The sequence below is a fragment of the Scleropages formosus genome, chromosome 14, assembly GCF_900964775.1.
Source record: "Scleropages formosus chromosome 14, fSclFor1.1, whole genome shotgun sequence".
NCBI classification, from domain to species: domain Eukaryota; kingdom Metazoa; phylum Chordata; class Actinopteri; order Osteoglossiformes; family Osteoglossidae; genus Scleropages; species Scleropages formosus.
In genome coordinates this window covers 27,049,318-27,070,087 of record NC_041819.1, presented here as the reverse complement: position 1 = coordinate 27,070,087, position 20,770 = coordinate 27,049,318, and the positions used below count along the sequence as shown (strand labels likewise).

The 20,770-nt window shown below is 49.9% G+C and overlaps 1 protein-coding gene across 1 annotated transcript in view; it reads left to right on the top strand.

Moving 5' to 3' along the window:
• Positions 1-12,125, top strand: part of igsf3 (immunoglobulin superfamily, member 3) — a 46,245-nt gene extending 34,120 nt beyond the window's left edge. Inside the window, exons 5-9 of the mRNA XM_029258176.1 lie at positions 233-637; positions 4,464-4,877; positions 5,958-6,398; positions 8,223-8,639; positions 8,804-12,125. Coding sequence (XP_029114009.1) covers positions 233-637; positions 4,464-4,877; positions 5,958-6,398; positions 8,223-8,639; positions 8,804-9,054 — 1,928 coding nt within the window. The 3' untranslated portion in view covers positions 9,055-12,125. The remainder of the gene's footprint in view (positions 1-232; positions 638-4,463; positions 4,878-5,957; positions 6,399-8,222; positions 8,640-8,803) is intronic.
• The last annotated feature ends 8,645 nt before the right edge of the window (positions 12,126-20,770 follow it).

The following is a 20,770-nucleotide window of genomic DNA, read 5'->3' as shown; positions in this document are numbered from 1 at the left end:
TGTCAGAGTGAGGTGTACAATGAGTTGGACGGTCCTTGTCCCCCTTGGAGCGAGACGTGGTGAGCTCTCACTATTGTCTTCTCAAAATCAACGTAGGGGAAAAAAGATGAAAATTGTGGGTTCCTCAAGCGGTGCTACAATTTAAGTGTCCGTCTTTGATCAGGTCATGTGATGTAACTAACTGCGGTGAAATAAATGTAATCTCATTGTGTGTCCCGTCCCCTCCGCACAGGGAGCAACATGACCGTCTCCTTGTCCAGTAACTCCACAGAGGTGGAGGAGGGACGGACCATCCAGCTGACCTGCGAGGCGCACTCGGTCTTGGACAAGGCGACCGGGCTGTCCGTTACATGGCGGTGGGCGGACGGGAAGGGCGGAGCCAAACAGGACTTGGCTGCGCTGGACGGGGAGGGTGTGGCCAAGCCGGGCCCCGCCTACTCCGAGCGCGCCGCTTACGGGGAGATCCGAGTGGAGCGAATCGGGCCGAGCGCCTTCCTGCTGGCCGTCCACAACTCGGTGCCCGGTGACGAAGGCCAGTACGAGTGCGCGGTCTCCGAGTGGGTCCAAGGCACCAACCGCTCCTGGGAGAAGATGGGGGAGAAATCAGCCACCAAGTCCATGAGTGTGAAAGCAGTAGGTAAGTCTGTGCGCCACGGACGACTTGAGCCCCATATCCGTTGCTCTTAAACGCTGCAAGAGTGTGTTTGCAACTGTTGCGTAAGGGAGGAAGTTCATTGAAAATGTCAGCGTTTGTTGTGCGGTCCTTTCGTACGTCGACTTAATGACCGCGGCTCCTTGGGGCTCTTTTCTTCATCATATGTTTACTGACTTAAGAGAGGTCCGAACCCACAGAGGCTGGTAGCTGTTACAGAACACACCACTCGTGTGTAGCGAGGCGTTACGAAGAACATTTGAAGTGGAACGGAAGGTAACGAGTCCAGTGTCGCTAAAGGCAGAACACGGCCGGTTCCCTGTGCGGTCGCGGTTTAAACTCCAGTTACTCTTCGGTGGTTGAGCCTGTAATACCACTGTTGAAATTGTGCAATTAAGGGAATCTGTCGGGTCCTAAAAATGAACGTTTATTTTCATAGGAGAGTTTAATAGGAGTTCGACTGCGCAAGGTTTTGTGTTCGCGTTGACCGTCCGAGGTTTTGTGTTCAGTCTGATCCCCCGAGAGCTCTGCTCACGATTCTCCCCTCCAAATGCTTTGTGCTTTCTGCCCCAGAATGATTGACAGGCCCTCCTGCCATTGACCAATCTTTATTCAGGGGTCTTTCCTGCACCACAGCTGGGGGTTGGGGGGGGGTGAGTTATACAGCATTCCATTACAAAGTCATCAGACGGTCATTCCTTTCACTGGGCGCCGCACCAGGCCCGTGACTGCGGCCTGTTTTTTCATGAAACACAATTCAAAAAGCCTCTATAATTCATAACCCATCTCCCCCTGTGTGTGAGTGTTTATTATAGGAAACTGTATAACAGACTCATTACTGATTGGGCTTCACACTAAATATCATGTAATATTTCTGAATTGAGGGGGATGTGGTGGCGCAGTGGGTTGGACCGCAGTTCTCCTCTTCGGTGGGTCTGGGGTTCGAGTTCCACCTGAGGTGCCTTGCGACGGACTGGCGTCCCGTCCTGGGTGTGTCCCGTCCTGGGTGTGTCCCCTCCCCCTCCGGCCTTACGCCCTGTGTTGCCGGGTAGGCTCCGGTTCCCCGTGACCCCGTATGGGACAAGCGGTTCTGAAAATGTGTGCGTGTGTGTGTGTGTATTTCTGAATTCTCACGGAGGTCAGAATACGTGCGCCTGCATGCATGTTTGTTAGAGGTACGTGTGTGTGTGTGGAATACACTGATTCCTCATGTTACAAATGGCAAAGTTTTGAATTTTTAAAGATACTTTCCAGTTTGTTGATTTTTTTTAAATTTTAACATTTTTCCACCACCAGTGAACAGAACCCGTGTTTAGCCTCCAAACTGCTAGATGGCGGTAAAGAGCCCCAAACGTAAGAGGAGCGTGGTACAGTACCGCCTCGATTCAACTCGCGTCCGCAGTGTTTACGGCTCCCGACTGCTGCTCCTGAGGGTCGGTGATCAGTCACAAGATGAGGAACATATTAAATTCTTACAGGGCAAATCAATCAACAATCAGCAGTTTTGTGGAATGATACATTGTTATTTTCAGTCATTTTAACACACACACACACACACACACACACACACACACACACACACACACACACACACACACACACATTTTCAGAACCGCTTGTCCCATACGGGGTCGCGGGGAACCGGAGCCTAACCCGGTAACACAGGGCGTAAGGCCGGAGGGGGAGGGGACACACCCAGGACGGGACGCCAGCCCGTCGCAAAGCACCCCAAGCGGGACTCGAACCCCAGACCCACCGGAGAGCAGGACTGTGGTTCAACCCACTGTGCCACCACACCCCCTACAAGGAAACAGCGTTGGAGTAATACAAATGGAAACAAGCACAGGTCACATTACATTCCCCAGAACAAAGACTATTACTCTAACTACTGCAGTGAAGCCCTTTTACAACCCAGTGTTATCAGAGGTGCTCTGAACTAATGCCTCCATGTTTGTGCTTTAACTGTAGTGTAAAGCCAGATTTGATCTAGAGGTACTTACGGTATCCATCACCGTGAGTGAGTGAGTGAGTGAGTGACAGTCATTTTAAATTACTTCTAATTATAATGGAGCTCAAATTCGCTTACAATATAGAAGAAAAATTTCAGGATTTTTTAAAAATTTATAATAGCTAAATCCAGGATCCTTGTGCGAGCTAACCTGTGAAGAAGTGAACCGAAGTGTTTACTACCGAGTGTTTATTAATTGTGATTTTGTGGTAAAAGTGACTTTGATGTACAAACAAACAGTTTCACACAGAGTTCAGTCCCAGGTGTGTTTGCAGGCGGTGGAGTCGCTGCACGGAATGAAAGGGGTCTCTTAATGTTCTCTCGCTTTCCTGGTGTCGCATGTTGAGGATAAGCATTAGGTGGGGTGTCGCTCTGAGTGTGTGTGAGCGTGTGTGTGCGTGTGTGTGTGTGTGTGTGTGTGTGTGTGTGTGTGTGTTTGGAGCCCCTCTCCACCCACTTAATCTCCTTGAACCTGACTTTAAAGCAGAGCACGGCTTTCATCCAAAGTCCCTCCAAACAGGATATTCACTGCACAGCAAATTCCAGGCCAAGTACACCCCCCCCCCCCCATGGTGGCCGAGCCTCCGAACCCGGGACCCCAGAGTCACTGCTGCACTTCCTAAACCGCCGTGCGTCGGTCTGTTTACTGACAAGCCCGCTGACCATTTAGCTGCCTGGAAAGGGATTAATTTCACCTCCATCTACACGTGAGATTCATGATGAGTGCAGGAAGGTTCCGGAAACGTTGAAGCAGAGAAGAGATGAGTGAGTAAATGGGCAGTCAGAGCAGCGCAGAGTCACACGTTCAGGGGTTTGACTGCTGCAATATTCACATTTATAAACCATTTGTGCACGATGAGCACGATGGGCTGTTTACTGATGGGGTGGATGGGCCCCCCCCAGTGATAATCCTCCCGTTTCATCCTCCTCTGCGGTAACGCACCTTTTCCGTCACGTTGCCGTTCAGTTTTTTGGACCCAGTTATGTCTGCAGTCTGATCTGATATGATTTAAACAAGATTTGTTCCAGGGAGGGAACCGGCACATTCCGGATGGTTCCGTTCCATCGCGCTGGGACAACGAAAGCCACTGCCTAATCCGCTTACCTGTTACCTGAACTGAGTGCTGCGGGCGGGTGGGGGGAAAATTCCATTTCAGGTCATGCTGACCAGGTGAAAGGGGGGAGAAGTATTTATGTACTGTGTTTACATACCTGGAGCAGCAGGGGGCGCAGTGGTTAGAGGCCCTGGGTGCCAACCTCATGATCAGGGTTCACACTTTGTAGTGATACAGTAAAAAATACCCAGCTGTGTAAATGGGTAAATAACAGGTAAGTAATGTAATGTAAGTCATTTTGGAAATAATTATAATAATAATAATAATAATAATAATAATAATAATAATGTTAAAGAATTCCTTAATGAACTGCATGACTTGGCCAGCAGGTGGTGTGGTATTTAAGGAGCCATGCATATATAAGTAACACTGCAGGGAAGGAAGACTTTATAGTTATTGTTTATTAATATGTACGGTGTTGGATGCTCTAAATATCCATGTCGAATAATAGTCAGAGCCATCAAACTGGAAAAAATGCGTAACAATATGCGAGATATAATGTCCTTTATTACACAAACTGCTGCTGCTGCTTGTGTTACTGTTTATTACCCTGTTTTTCTCATTACCCTGTTTATTTCGAGGCTGAATGTTGCTGTGCCTCAGCGTGCCAGATCCACCCGGTGGCCCATGACCGCCCTCCTCAAGTGCTCGTCTCTAACCGTGACCGTCCTCTCCCTTCTCGTCCCAGAATCCTCCTTCTCCGTGTCGGCGTCGTCACGGAAACCCAGCGTCACGTACGGCGACTCGTTCGACCTGCAGTGCATCGTAAAGCCCCGGCACAACCCGCGCGTGCCCGCCGCCGTCACCTGGCGCTTCAAGTCTTCCGAGGGCGCAGGCGACGCTCCCTTCCAGGACCTGGTGACCTTCTCGCACGACGGGACCCTGCAGTGGAGCAAGGCGTCGCTGGGCATGGGGGCCAGGACCACGGTGGACCGCACCGGCAACGTCAGCAACTTCCGCCTGAGCATTAGCCGCGCCGGGCCCGGCGAGTCGGGCACCTACCGCTGCTTGGCCCAGCTCTGGAGGAGAACCTACAACCGCACCTGGGCCAAGGTGGCCGAACGCACCTCGAACCCGCTTGGCATCAACGTGGTCAAACCAGGTGGGTCTACAGGGTGAACCTGGCACGAGTGGCGTTCACACTGATCCTCCCAGCTGCTCCCTCTCTTCGAGGGTCCTGTGACTCGCACGTTTTCCCAGCAGCCCCCAGGACTTCCACCCATGAGCACCGCGGCTCAGGGCCGTTGCCGTGGCGTCGGTTGGCAGGGAAACCGGAGCTAGAGGGTGGATCGCACTGCCCCCTGCTGGGCTTCTGTGGCACGAGCCTCCAGCCTGCATGGAGAGGACCCTGCTGTTAGTACGACTGTGTGTACACACACACACAGAGAGAGAGAGTTACACAGACACAGTCGCTCTCACACATTCACCTGCTGATTCTGTAGCTGAACGATTAAAATTAATGTTATAAATGCATTTAAATATATAGTAATTTAGTATGTGTGTGTGTATAGCAGGGGCGTGGTGCTGCGGTGGGTTGGACCGGGTCCTCCTCTCTGGTGGGTCTGGGGTTCGAGTCCCGCTTGGGGTGCCTTGCGACCTTACGCCCTGTGTTGCCGGGTTGGCTCCGGTTCCCTGCGACCCCGTATGGGACGAGCGGTTCTGAAAATGTGTGTGTGGCATATTGTAGTTCAAATATAACTGAATACACAGTAAATACATGGTACATGTAGAGAACTGTAGTCGGGTCCTGGGTCTTTAGCGGTAATTAGGGACCGCAATAAAATGATTATTTTCTCATTTTCCATGTTGTATTATGGGATGGATGATCAATTAGGTTCACATGATTCTGAGAACCGTTTAGTGTTAAATGCCGCTGATCTGCTCTGTGTTCCCAACACCTGGCTGTTTACATGGTTACATGGTAACGTTGAAAAAGTAGGGTATCGAGGCACTGAGCTGTGAAAACACGGTAAGTCAAGTTGTCGGATGCCGGCCGCTGAATATTAATGGTGAGGAGTCCTGGTTCTGCGTGTGTGTGTGTGTGTGTGTGTGTGTGTGTGTGTGTGTGTGTGTGCGTGTGTGCGCGTGTGCTGTGAAACGGACATTTTGGCAGCAACTCGCACAAGTGGACAGACTCAGACGCACCTCTCTCTCTCTTCCCCCCCACCCCCACCCCCCGCAGCGCCGAAGCTACGGCTCCACCAGAGCAACCAGAGCGTGGTGCTGGTGGAGGACGGCCGGGTTCAGATCAACTGCTCCATCTTGGCGCAGACGAGCGCGGAGTCGCAGCACACGGTGCTGTGGTTCGCCCGCCGGGGGGCCCCGGACGAGGCGGGGGGGCCGTCCGAAGGGGGGGAGGCTCAGGCCGAGCTCCTGCTCAAGATCAACCACAACTCGGCGTTCGAGTACGGCGCCTACGCCGAGGAGGAGCGTCTGCAGAGCCGCGTGCAGGCGGAGCGTCTCTCCGCGCAGCTGCACCGTCTCACCCTGCACCGCACCGAAGCCGCCGACTCCGGGACCTACTTCTGCCTCGTGGAGGAGTGGCTGCCCGACCCGAGCGGCGCCTGGTACCTGCTGGCCCGGGAGGCCTCCGGCTTCACCCGCGTGGTGGTGAAGCAGCCAGGTACAGGGGGGCGGAGCCGGGCCGCGTGCAGGTGTGCGTGTGCGGGTGTTGACAGGGGTGCGAGCGAGAGCGCGGGTCCGCGGTTGTCCGGCTGCGGTAGGACCCGAAGAAGGAGGGGGAAGAAAACCGGGAGCCGAGTCTCCCGTTCTCCCTAATCCCTAATCCTGGACGAGGTCCACGGTCACCTTCATCGACACCTTCGCCGTCATCATCAGAATCGGAGCCACAAAGTCAGACCCGTTACATATTTTTACCGCCATTTCTGAGCTGCCTGTGAACCTCCACCCGGTCCGACCCCCCCGGTTCCCGACGTCCTGGAGTTCAGGTGACGGAGCCGACCACGCCCGGTCCATCTGGTCACCCAGCCGATGCGCGTGCGGTCGGAACTCCGCAGCCAACGCACGGGGAGGCCAGCCGTGGACACGACTGCACCTGAGCTCCGCTCGAGGGACTGTGAGCGCAGCGGAGGGACAGGGGCCCTTAACCGCCCGCCGGGAACCACTGCACCCCCCACAGGGTCCGAAACACCTGACTGGGTTCAGAGAAAGTGCATCGTCAACATGGGAAAGATGACGGTCCTTTAGTTAGTGTCCTGGACCCCAGAAGTGGTGAATGTGGCAACAACAACAGTAATAATAACAGTAGTAATAATAATAATAATAATAATAATGATGATATTGATAACAATGCGAATGCTGTTACTTTGCTCAGTCTCATCCTGCTCTCTTGGCTCAGATCCAACCGATTAAAGAAAAACACTCAAACATTCATGGCTCTTTTCCTCCCTCTTTTCTCGAGTTTTTTCTCATTTTTGGTAAATATTCCCACCCTGAGTGCGGAACAATAATAAAGGTGTCACCGAACGCAAAGGAAAGGGGACTTTTGAAGATGATGTCGGTGACGTGCAAGAGGTTCAGGTGGGGGTCGGAGACCATTAACGGGAAATGGGGGCTCCCAGGTCGTGGTCATGGAGATGCCGCGTAAGGTCACTGACCGCATTCTGACTGAAAGGAGCGATTGGGGGGGGTCGTCAAGCCCCCCACCTCCTCAGTGTCTGGGGACTCCTTCCACGCTGCAGTACCAAACGCGAGGCAGCAGGTGGCACAGCGGTTAAGACGAGAAGTTCTGGGACACTTTGGTACCCAGCAGTGCAGAGGAACACAGTGCTGTACCGTAGTAAAGAACCCTGTTTCGAAGAGTAGTGCACAAATGTCATATTTATAAATTGTCCCCTTCATAGAATCTCCCCCAAACAGGATCATTTTGATTATTTATTTTAAACTGGATTTTAAATTTTTTGTATAACTTTTTTTGCTACCAGAAACTGTAGAGTCGAGAGAAGAGGGTGCGAAGGAGCGTCGCCTCGGTGCGCAATCCGGGACCGTTTTCCCACAATCCCCTGGTACTGAGGCGACCCCTCCCTCCGTGGCTCTTTTCTGTTCCCGGAAATCAAAGCAAAGCTCAAAAGAAGGAGACGTGATGATGCTGTAAACACTGCAATGATGGGAGCGCAGCACTTGCCCGCGTCACAGCCGAGGACCTCGAGCGCCAGGAAGGGTGGAGCCGGTGCGCCTCGTCCGGGGGGGGGCGCACTGCAGCACCCTGGAGGGTACAAACGGACATGCGGACGCGATTCTCTGAACCGAAGGCTAGGTCTGAGAACTTTTCGACTACACCCGGTTAGCGCTACTGAACACACACTGGCTCTCTCTTTGCTCCGTCTTCGTCGTCTCGGTCCAATGATTCCTGGTCTCTGTGGTTCCGTAGAGCGAGAATGAAACGGCCGATCGGTTCGCTCATCGCTGTGCGTCTCTGCCCCCCCAGAGGTCCGCCTGCAGGTGGAGGAGACCGAGTCCAACGTGACGGTCCAGGAGTCCTCGTCCTTCCGCCTCGGCTGCAGCATCCCGTCGCAGTCCAGCAGGGAGTCCCGCTTCTCCGTGTCCTGGTACGTGGCGAGGGCGGGACGCGACGGCGCCGAGGACTGCGTCTTCTCCATCGGCCACGACGCCGTCTTCGGCAACGGCAACTGCAGCCCCTCCGAGGCCCCCGGGCCGGACTCGCGGCTGCGGTTCGAGAGGACGACCTCGGACCTCTACAGCCTGACCGTCCAGCAGGCGCGGTCCGGGGACGAGGGCAACTACTCGTGCCTGGTGGAGGAGTGGCTTCTGAACCCTCGCAAGGCCTGGTACCGACTCGCCGCCAGCCGCTCCGGCGTCACCGTGGTTGCCGTGCTCCCCCAAGGTACGTCCGCACCTGAGTGTCTGAGCTGAAGCGCGGCGGGTTTTCATTGGGCCTCCTGCTCTTCCGCTCTCGTACGTGATGTCCTGCGTGAGGGTTCGAGTGCGGCTTCCGTTTGGTTTCCTCACACCCCCCCCCCCCTCTCTCTCTCTCTCGCCCACCCCCAGTGTCCACCCTCATGTCGGTCGTCTGCTCCAACGAGTCGCTCTTCTACTTCGTCTTCTTCTACCCGTTCCCCATCTTCGGGCTGCTCCTCATCGCCGTGCTGCTGGTGCGCTACAAGGCGCGCGGCTCCTCCAAGAGCCAGGAGGGCAAGAACGGCGCCCCCTTGCTGTGGATCAAGGAGCCGCACCTTAACTACTCCCCGACCTGCCTCGACCCCCCGACCCTCGGCCTTCACCCGGGCTCCGTGGAGTAGCCCCGCCCCCTCGTACGCCTGCAGCCCCGACACCCCTCGCTGATGGGGGAGGCAGGGGGCAGGAGAGGAAACCGCCGGGAAGGATTTTCCAGCCGTCTGGCCTGTCCAACCCCGTCTCGCTGTGTCTAAACTGTCCAAGTGTCTGCACGTCTTTGTCACTTCTGTCCTGGGCTGGACTCCCCAGGCCAAACTGCCCCCCAACCAACAAACACTGCCCCCCCCTCCCCGCCCCAGATCCCCAGGACCTACCCCAGTCAGACTAAGAGCCCCCTTGTTTACTGTTTACCTTCATGGATGGAAGAGCATTTCTCGACCAGCAGAAGGTCCACAGCAGACCACAGGACCGAAACCTGCGCTTACATGTTGCCATGGCAACGGTTCCTTGTTTTGGGAAGCTTCCTTTTCATTTTTCTCCATTTCCTGTGCAGTTTGTACCATTCGGACAGTTTGTCTGCAGTGATGCCCTGCTGTTTACTCTCCACACACAGTCCTTCTTCAGAATGCTTTCAGCACAGAGCGGGGAAACGAGCGCGAGAACATTCCGGTAAAAAGGGTCGATTCCAAATGCAGAGTTGCTCCGCGGCAGAAACCGCAAGAGAACGGGGTCGAACCCCTCCGTATGGTCACTCGAACCCTGGCCCCAGGACTGTGAGAAACATCAGTCTGAGTCTGGAGCCTCGGAATGAAAGCTGAGGATGCGGTGGGAATTCTCGAAATGACTCTGGCTCCCTGGGAGTTCAGTGACTGAACCCTGGTGTCTGTCGTTTCTGGCAGAACATTCCGGAGCGGCTATTCAGGAGAGACTTCAGCATATCATCGGGGTTAAAGCTGCCCTTTCAGACGCAGGGCCTGGTCCGTGTTGCTGCGGTGGCTCATGGGACACGCAGCCCCGCTCTCGGAAAACACGGTCCTTCACCCCAAAATGGATGTGGCGCCGGAAGCACTTCGGATCGAGAAGACTGAGCGCTTGTCTTTGTCGGCACGGTGCTAAAGGCGAAGGAATGTTAGAGGGGGACACTGAGAGCCGTGCCCTTGCGTGTGCAGCGACACGTGTGTGGCGCCGTCTTGAAATACAACCGCAGGTGAGCAGCGGGGAAGAGAAGAGGACGCAGAGCGTTGGGTTGTAGTCGACCGGGACCCGAACGCTGCCAGCAAGGACTGCGGAGGAGCTGTCGGTCTGCCACAGGGCGGCGCCGTTTTATTTATTATTAGATGTGGGTTTGGACTTTAGTTTTTATCTGCAGTTGCAGTAGAGCTTCACATAGTTGTGTGACACTTCCAGACTGTCCATGTACTGTGAAACAAAACACACACAAACACACACACACGTGTACAGTATGTCCTCGATTTAACGACCAGCTGGGGGAGGGGTGTCCAACACCGCCAAAGGTCCATTAGACCCAAATGTCCCTAAAATAGTGTCGATATGAAACTAAAAGTCCATTAAATTGTGTTTTAATTCACACCACTTATATTTATATCATAAACTACATATATTGAGGACCATGAATTGGAAAATAATAATAAACCTGTGCAGCAGCGCTACTGATGAAGAACATATATACCGACATATGAACCAGGCTGTTGCAGTGAAATATTCTCATATGAATCGTAGAATTTTGTCCATTCACTCCGAAAACCATTAAATCGTGGTCCATTAATCGAGGATTTACTGTACTTACTATAGTGCGGGCGAACAGGTTTACTTTGATCCGCAGTGAGAAAGTGTCACACGGGACGTCTTGGAATGGGTGCAGTGGTGGTGTTTTTAGCAGTGTATTTACAAGTGTGGCGTCCGATATGTTTGCGGTCACACTCAGCAGAGCAGCGGTCATGCATGTCTTCAGACTGGACCAGTCCGGCCATTGAGAAGCTGCGGTGATGTCCTCCTGTGGACACTGCGGTGGACGTCCTGCACCCTCATGTTCGTCCTTTACAGGTGACGGAAGACCTTCTCAGAGCTCAGCGATCCATCCTCTCCTCAAACGTGACTCGGGAAGTTGGTGAAGCCGGACCGACCGCGTGTGGAGTGTGGGCACGACCGCATCCCAGTCTCACTGTTCGAGACACAGGTGTGTCAGGTGGTCAGGAGAGCAGAACCTCGCTGAGATCCTGTGCTCACGGACACTTACGGCTCTCCCCCAACGAGGTGTTGTGTGACTAGAAGGAGACCCTTCAGTTGTACCATCGGACTCCGACCACCCTGTTCATGAGCCGCTGCCGTCCCAGGACATCTTACAAGATCAGCACCGACCCCTGCGGTTCCTTAACCATCCAGAGAGCTCAAACTGGGGGTTTAGGAATCGCTCATTTGGGGGATGGAGGGAGGTCTTCACACTGCCTTCGTGGTCTTTGGAGGTCTTAAAAGTGCAGTTAGTGTCATGCTGATGGTCCAGGTGTGAGAATGTTCTGGAAATGCTGAGTACGGCTGCAGCACGTTGTTGCGCCCTACTGCGGTAATTTTGAAGTAGTCAGTCTGGCCTCCAGTAGAGCGTTGACTTCTTCCTCGGTCCACATTTACATGGGGAGCCGTAGCATCGCGTTCCTGTTCCGGTTGCTGTAATAAACAGTGTAAAGCAGCAGGTCGACTCCAGACACCGCCCTCTGACTCCAGTCTGGTCCACCTGTGGTCCTGAAACGTGTACCTGGAGATGGTGATCAGTGGTGTCACTCATGGGTTTGTGGACCTTGGAGCAACGCAGTGTCTCAAGCAGCCTGTCCCTTTGGGTGACGCAGCTGTGTAACGAAATGCACGTCTTACTACGGTAAACTTAAATGCATCACGGAACGGCGGGAGAGCAGGGTCCCCTCGGTGCGACTGCACCCATTGGTTCTGAGTCGTGTCTCTGTCCCACTGTAGGTGCCCGGCGAACTCCTGACAGTGGTACCGCGCTGTACTGCGCTGTACCACGCCAACGTTGGGTGTTTGCTGTACGTGTGAAAGCGTCGTGGTCGTGTTCTCAGTTCTGCAGGAGCCGCTTTCTTAGGTGTTGTGTTTTCTATTTTTGTTTCGATGTACTTTGTACAGTGCACTGCGCTCCAATAAAACGTACAGGATCACATCTTCTGCACGTCCTTTCTATACATTTGTCATGGGGGGGTGGGGCATGGTGGAGCAGCGAGTAGCGCTGCCACTTCACAGCGCCTGGGTGGCGCGAGGGAACGTAGGCTCGATCCCCACTCGGTCTATATGGAGTTTGTGTGTGTTTTTGCTTGGTGCTCTGGTTTCCTCCCACAGTCCAATGACATGCAGTTCAGCTGGACTGGTGATGAGAAAGTGACTGGGGGGGCTACCCTGTCATGGACTGGTGCCCTGTCCAGGGAGCACCTCCTCAATCTTACCCCCCCAGGATTCCGGGATAGGCTCCAGACCCCTGTGACCCTGATCAGGAAACGTGTTTAATGAAATTGGGGAAAAAAAGAAAGGAAATTCATGGGTTGGGGGAAGGGGGATTGGCAAATTCAGAGAGTGCAGTTTCTCTTAAAAACAGTTTCTCGTGTAAAAGTAATGATCCAAAAATGTACTTGAGTAAAATAATCAAAGTACTGATGTGTGAAGAAACTTTGATTGAAATTGTGCTTTTTAATGTTCTGAAGCATCAGAAGTTTTTCAGCTTAAACAGACAGTTGGGAATAATACAGCTCTCTTTATACAGTATATCTTTATATTCATACACTATATTATTGCCAGCTGTCTGTTTAAGCTGTTAAAGCTGCTCGTAGTTCAGAACATTAAAAAGCACAATTTGAATCGATGCGTGTGTGTGCGTGTGTGTGTGTGTGGTCAATAAAGTCAATAATTCAGTCAGTTCAGTTTCCTCCCACTTGTCCTGTGAGCGTCACCATGGTAACAGGCTGAACATCCACCGTCTCTCAATGTCCTGTTCCCTTTTCCATCAATCCTCCACTGGGACACTTATTACAGTGATGATGATGATGATGATGATGTTTGGTGGTCGGATGGTAGTCAAACCACTGAGGCCCACGTGCCCTTAGCAGTCAGTGTGTCCCTCTGCCTGTTCTGGGACAAGTGAAGGTAAGTGGGTGACAGAAATGTGACCAAGAGATGGTACTTTTTCTGTACAAATTTACCAGAGAAAAAGTGAAAAGTATCGATTCCAAAAAGTTCCATTTCTCTAGAGTTACTTTAAGTAGAAGGAACAGAGTAAATGTAACCCATTCCCACCCACCTCCCGTACTGTTACTATGGTACAGCTGATGTTTTAGACAAATGTAATTTAACAAGAAATTTTTAAAGGATTCCTTGCACATGAATTATTGATTTTAGTTGTGTTTCATTCTCAGCGTGTGTGTGACAAGGACACACGTCACTCCATGTACATTTACACTCATGAAGGACTTTGTCCTCTTTCTGTTCACTCTGTCCTTTGGACGGACGGTCATCTTGCTGCTCTCCCCTTTACCTGCTTTTGTTAAGTTATTCACCTGAGAGGGAGCGTGTGAGGAACCCCAGCAGCTGTGTGAACATTTACAGTCAGTGGTGAGTAGAGGCCGCTGGGTGAGGAACACTGAAGCTTGGGGTAAAAGACGGTAAAAGTAGCAGAGTGAGCAGTGCATGTGGGGAGCTCTGGTCCTGACTCATGTCCCACACAGAGTCACAGACCCCGAAGCCCAAAGTGCTCGCTGTCCTCTTACATTTTACATTTATTCATTTAGCAGATGCTTTTGTCCAAAGCAATGCACATCCCAGTAAAAGTACAACTTATGCATTACATTGAGAATAAGAGACATAGCTGCAGACATGTGACTCCAGTAAACCCAGTTTGTTCCCTTCCACTTGCTACACCAAGGTTCATCGCTCAAGTAGGTGCATAAGACAAATAGACAAATCCTGATACCCACATTAATTTCTTTCTTTTTTAATGAAATATTAGAAGATACACAAATAAGCAAGTACAATGCCAGAGTAGTGGCTGAATAAAGGTTGTATCTGGGGATGCTTCTGGAGTTACGATGCGTGAACAGTTACACCGTAAATGAGCTGGAGAGATCTTGGGCGAAGTGGATCTGGAAAAGGTGGGTTTTCAGACCCTTCTTGAAAACAGAGTTTTTGCAGTTCTGAGTGACAGGGGAAGGTCATTCCACAACAACGGACCCAGAACCGAGAACCTCAGAGTCTTGCCTTTCGTGCGCAGGACCATCAAGAGAGCAGAAGTAGACGAGCGAAGGGGTCTGGCTGGGTTGTACCAGTTGATCAAGTCCTGTAAATATCTGGGATCAGTTCTATTGATGTATTTGTACACAGTAACCAGGGTTTTGAATTTGATTCGGGCAGCTATAGGAACCCAGTGAAGAGATGAGTAGAGGAGATACATGGGAGCGCTTTGGCAAATCAAACACAACTCGTGCAGCAGCATTCAGTAGAAGCTGCAGAGGTTTGATGGCATTAGCAGGAAGGCCACACAGGAGAGAGTTGCAGTAGTCCAGACGGGAAGTCACCATGGCCTGGACAAGTAGTTGGGTGGAGTCACTAGTGAGGTAGGGACGAATCCTATGAATATTATGCAGGATGTATCTGCAGGACCGGGTTGTGGCTTCGATATGTTGAGAGAATGACAGACTTGCATCAATCATTACTCCCAGACTCTTAGCGAAGGAGCTAGGCGAAATGAGTGAGTTGTCCAGTTTGATCGACAGGTTGTGAGAAGAGGATAGGCCAGTTGGGAGGTAAAGAATCTCTGTTTTGGAGAGGTTCAGTTGGAGGTGGTGATCATACATCCATGCAGAGATGTTCGACAGGTAGGCAACAATATGCGGAAATGTCTGACGCTCCAGGTGGAAAGGAGAGGAAGAGCTGGGTATCATCAGCATAGCAGTGGCATCTGAATCCATGGGAGGCTATGACCGGACTGAGGGAGGAGGTGTAGATGGAGAAAAGAAGAGAACCCAATACCGAGCCCTGCGGAACACCGGTTGAGAGAGGCAGAGGAGAAGAATGAGAGCTCCGCCAGACCACTTGATAGGATCTGTCAGAAAGATAGGACTCAAACCATCTGAGTGCCACACCTTTGATCCCAAGCTGGTTAAGAGAGGAGAGTAGAATCCGGTGATTTACAGTGTGGAAAACTGCAGATAGATCGAGGAGGATGAGGACCGAGGAGAGGGTGGCAGCTCTAGCAGCTTGGAGAGTGTCAGATACCGCCAGAAGGGCGGTCTCAGTGGAGTGACCAACTTTGAAACCAGACTGATAAACATCAAGGAGATGGTTCCTGCTGTAGCGCCACCCAGTGGTTCCCTGCAGCACCGGCAGGAATAGGAAGGTCCACACTGGAGAAGCACTGAGCTTCTGCTGCCTCTTTGTGAGCCCTGCTGCAGAGGGGGGTAAACAAGGTAAACCACATTATGGCGTTGTACCGCCACCTAGTGTTGAATCTTTGTATTTCACTTTTTCCAACTCAGCAGCGCCCCCTTATGGACGGTGATGTGCACTGAGTCCTCAGGTTACACTTTATAATGACATTGACATTTACCCCTTTAGGTGATATTTTTCTCCAAAGTAAATTTCAGTGTGAAACTACTTACAGACATTTCTCAGTTTATTTGTTTTTAATTGTATTTTCTTCAATGGGGGGGCGCAGTGGGTTGGACCGAGTCCTGCTCTCCGGTGGGTCTGGGGTTCGAGTCCCGCTTGGCGTGCCTTGCGACGGACTGGCGTCCCGTCCCGGGTGCGTCCTTTCCCCCTCCGGCCTTACGCCCTGTGTTGCCGGGTTAGGGTCCAGCTCCCCGCAACCCCACTCGGGAGAAGCAGTTTCAGATGGTGTGTGTGTGTGTTCTTCACATCTATTTTAGTGCAGTCAGCATTCTGTACCCGGCTGTTAGCGAACAGTAAAATACACCGAGCCACGGTAAGAACGTGGGACCTGATGAATGCAACTCACGTCCGTGGTGTTTACACGTATCTGCACGCTGTTCCTGAGTATCTGTGATCAATAACTAAATGGTTGTACATTTAATGGATAAATTAGTCAACAGTCCACATTAAATACCAGTTTGTGGAGATGACATGTTTTTGCTTATAGTTGTTTTAAATTAGTTTTAATTTTAATGTAGCTTCAAGTTAGTAAAAATGTTACAAGTTTTAAAGTGCAACTTCATTTATTACATATATATCTGAATCCCACTCAATGAATAAATCGAGGTATATACCGTATTACTGCGCTATAATTGATTGTGCTGAGAAAAGAGAAACTGAAAGTGGCCAGAAGCTGATGAATGGCACACGTGAACTGAAAAGGAGCTGATGAAGATGCTGTATCTTTACTTTCATTAATTATAAGGTAATTTTATTGTCATGTTCTCACTCATTCGCCCTGCAGTCTTTCTCTACGGCCTCTGAACAGCAATTGCGTTTTGTTCTCATTGTTCTTGCGTGTTGTCCCCTCAGAGCTGCTGAATCCCTTTCATCATTCAAGAAGGGTCTCAATGTGTCTTTCCTGTCTGTCCTCCACGTCATGTCCCATGTGAACTTCAACAGGCCAGAGAACTTGTTACTATCGGTCAGGTTTTTTAAAGGGAAGGTGTGCAGTGACAGCGACTCCGAAGGCACGAACATGGTGGAATCAAGGAGAGCTCACAAACCATTTTGAGGAGTGAAAAGAGAGGCGATCCACACTGCAGCTCCAACATCCTGACCCTCGTTGACCTTCAGAATTCAGTTAGAAAGCTTGTGGAAGACTGAGTGCGTGGTTCCGCATTTTCCGCACCACTGTGAGGTGTAGCTGATGATTTTACACTGTCTGTGGGGATTTTACACTGTCTTCACCAAGCTCCCCTGGCAGCTGCTCTTGCTCTCATCCTCCACCCCACTCGTTACACACAGACAGACCATCACAGCACTGACTAGTAACCCCCACCAGAGAGATTCTTTACTTTGTGATCAGATATTTAACCTGTATATAGCTGATTTAAGTCAAGTAGTCCAACGAGTTGTTCTTGTGGAACAGAATTACAGGGAAACCTGATCATCACGGAGAGATTCTGACATGGCACCTGCACCGGCTCCCATCGCTCTTTATACAAGAGCTCGCTGTGTCTGCGCTGTCCTAGTCCACTTCAGCTCATTCAGTACCAACCTTGGTAGTGTCACTTACTTTGTTTTTCATACCTCTAGATGGGTAGCAGGGGGTGCAGTGGTTAAAGGTCTCTGAAATGGGGGATGCAGCTTCAAATCCCACCTCCAGCTGTAATACCCTTGAGCAAAGTACTTACCCTAAATTACCCCAGTAAAAAAAATTATCCGGCTATATAAATGGGTAAATAACTGTAGCTACCTTAACACTGTAAGTCACTGTAAGTGTGAGCTGAATGTACACACAGTTTCCATTTTGAGCAACATCTTTCATTATCTCTGCCACTTGCACTTCTCATAAACATGTTAACATGTATGATTATTGTTTAGTGTAACACATCCTGCATACTTTACTATGGTACTTTCATTGCAGTACCACTTTTTCCTCAATTGGGGTCGGTGCTACAAGACCAGTGAGGGTGTCACCAGCACCAGGGCCGATTCCAGGATTTTTAATGAGGTGGCACAGGGGGGGACCAAGACCAGTTGGGGGTGGGGGGGCATGGGAAATCAGAGAATTCTATCATAAATACATACAGCGTTGAAAACTGGCTTATAAAACACTAGGCACGATTTTCAGGCAGCACATAGTATACCATGAAAACAGATGTGGTCTGGGTTCGAGTCATGTCTCTCCTCTTGGGAAAAACGTGGTACTGTACTGTGATTCCGCATGGCGAATCAAGCAGCTATTGACAGCACTCTCATCCAATGGCGTTGAGCATTGTAAGATTGACAGTACTCTAGTCCAATGGCGCTGCCGGGGCACCGGGAGAGCCAATCATATATGGGGGGGGGGCGATGCCACCCCTTTAGACACGCCCTTTATAATATCGTTTGTTATATATATGGGGGAAGAACGGGAGACCAAGACACTAACTGTACAGCTACGGTCTGAATTTTGCCGACGCGTTAATAAAAGAAGGTGATTTGAAGGAAGTTGCAAGAAAGAAATAAAACATAAATTTAGTGAGAAATTGCAAGGAATCTCAGCAGAAGAAAACAATAAGACCACACAGTAATCCTATGGATATGATGATGCGGGAGGGTGGGTTTGTGACTTTGTCAAACGATCAATAACGCGACACAATAAGTCAGTATTCGGTGAGTCGTCGTGTGTTTACAGAGTCGAAGAGTCTCGGAAATGAGTCGCTTTTCATCACACGCTGCGTTCTCCGCTCAGACTCTGGCTCACGAAGGGCTATAACCATCCCGGTGGAAGTGATTAAAAGTGTAGACGCGGTGACACAGAGCAGTAGGAAGAGTAAACAGAGCAGAATGCAGCGCAGTACCACTTTACGTCTTAGTTACGTGTGTTTCGTGTTGCAGCGCGACACTTTTAGTTTTACTTTCTGTTTCGGTTCCCGCGAAAAAAGATGGTGGCGGCGACTCGTTCCCTCCCTTTGCCTTAGCCTTTGTCTCACGTTATTCCGCCGTTTTACCACAGACTGTCTACCCATAAACAGACGAAGATGTGGACCGTACGTTGGCGTTGCTACAGAATGTTGCTTTTTCATCTCCTGCTGATTCTGCCCTTCGGTAAGTTTAACATCCGGGTTGCGATTGATAGAAATAATAATAATAATAATTATATTATAATTGCTGATTTTAGCGATTAATTTAATTAATCATTTTAACTCTTACGCAAGACACCTGCAGAACGAGGTGGCTAAGATATATTTTAGTTAAACTATTACTGTAAAAAACGCCGTTACGTTAGTGAGGATTTTCGCGCGGTCGCCAACATCATTAATTTTTTTTCTGTCTCAGAACTGCCTAAGTTTTCTTTTCAAAATTTCCAATTTAAATTTATATAGTTTCCCTTAATTCGTCTATTCGTTGTAAAATTAACTGGTTTTATTAAGCTGTTATAGCTGTAAAATTCAGGTTTCTTGAACCGTTTTTCGAACTGCGACTCGACTCGACGGGCCGCGCCCTCTTTTTTCCTCTGAGTGAAAAAGCTGCCTTTTTAAAAAATAGTTCTCTAACTTGGTTAGTATAATTTTTATCAGTCTATTTAATGTGTGAATAGTGTAACTAGTTTTACTGGAGTATTAATGTAAAATTAATGTTTGTCGTGGTCGTATATTCACCGGAAGTGGAAGGTTGTGCGCGCGGACGCCTTTTTTTGTCACACAAGAAACAAAGGGGAGGAACAGCGCGAGACAAATAATTGGGTTACTGTATCATTTCATATTTAATACATTACTTTTATTTAGTTTAAGTATGACATAACTCTGCTGTAACACGTGGTTATGGAATGATTTCAAGATAAGCTGCAGTGGAACAGAGTTGATATGATGATATGTGTGCATATTATTACCTTATATCTTCATCTTGTATATCCTACTGTAGGAGTGTAGTTGGGGGGGGAATCCACAAATGACTAAAAGTAGAGTAGAAGGTGTGTGCAGATGTTTTAGTGCTCACCCAGTTCAGGAGGCTCTCAGCAGGAGAAGAAGGAGGAGGAATAGAGAGACAGTGGTTCCCCACAGTCAGGCATCTTGAGAAACTTCCAGAATGACAGTGTGGAGCTCATGAGTCGCGACCCTCAGCCACTGGGTCTCCTGAGTCCTTGAGAAACTCTTCATGAGCCTCTCTTGTCCCCTGAGTGTCCGCCGGTCCTGCAGGATCGGGGGACAAGAGAGGCCCATATGAACTTGGGAGCGATCCCACCACCAACGGTAGGTTCACTCCCAAGTGCGGTGGGGTCGCTCCCCAGCTCATATGGAGTGCATTAAGTGTAAGGTGGGTGTGTTGGTTTAGTGTGTCACTTTGGAGGAAAACTGCTATTAATGAATAAATGTAGACGGAAGAGAATTCTGTGCCTCTGATCACTTTGTGTTTTAACAGCTGAAGGACTTGTAATTGTGAAGCCACATCCATAACGCAGTGAGTGCTCTTGGGGTTTGAAACAACAAATTGTCAGTGTGCGGCACATCACTTCGCGATATGTGACCAGCGTTCACATTTATTTGAGTCCACTCCATACAGTGGTCCCGTTAGCAGTGTGTTCGGACACCTGGACTTTTCTCAATGTGCTTGTATGCTATATTCCCAAGAGAAACGCACTTCTAAAACTACATTCACAGTATGTGCTTAATTTAAACTTTGAGGTTTTCATATTTATATAAAGTAAGACAGTTGGGGTATGAGGTTCCATTAGATTTCTTACCAAATTATACCTTTTTGTATTCTGTCCTTAATTCTTACTGTAAATAATTTTACTGTTGTAGTGATGGTGGGGGGAGGAAACACAAGTGTGGTTTCCTTAATGTAGAGTTTATGAAAATAAAGACTCATGTATCTCATCATATGAATCTCAATGGGATTTGCAGTCAGTTCATAACGCAGAACTGTTTGTAAGTTCAGTCACTATGTTACGATCAATAAAAGCTTAATAATACAACTAAACCCCTCGATTTCTGCACTGATTAGCTTCACTTTAAAACATGAGATTAAAGTAAAATTACTTTTATTACTGCATCTATCCATCCATCCATCTTCTGTCCTGCTTGTTCTAAAAGGGTTGCGGTGGCAGCAGGGAGAGCAGAGCATCTTTACAGCTTTTATTAACATGAAGCAACAGTAAAGCCTTCTTGAAAAAGACTGAAAATAAGAACTACA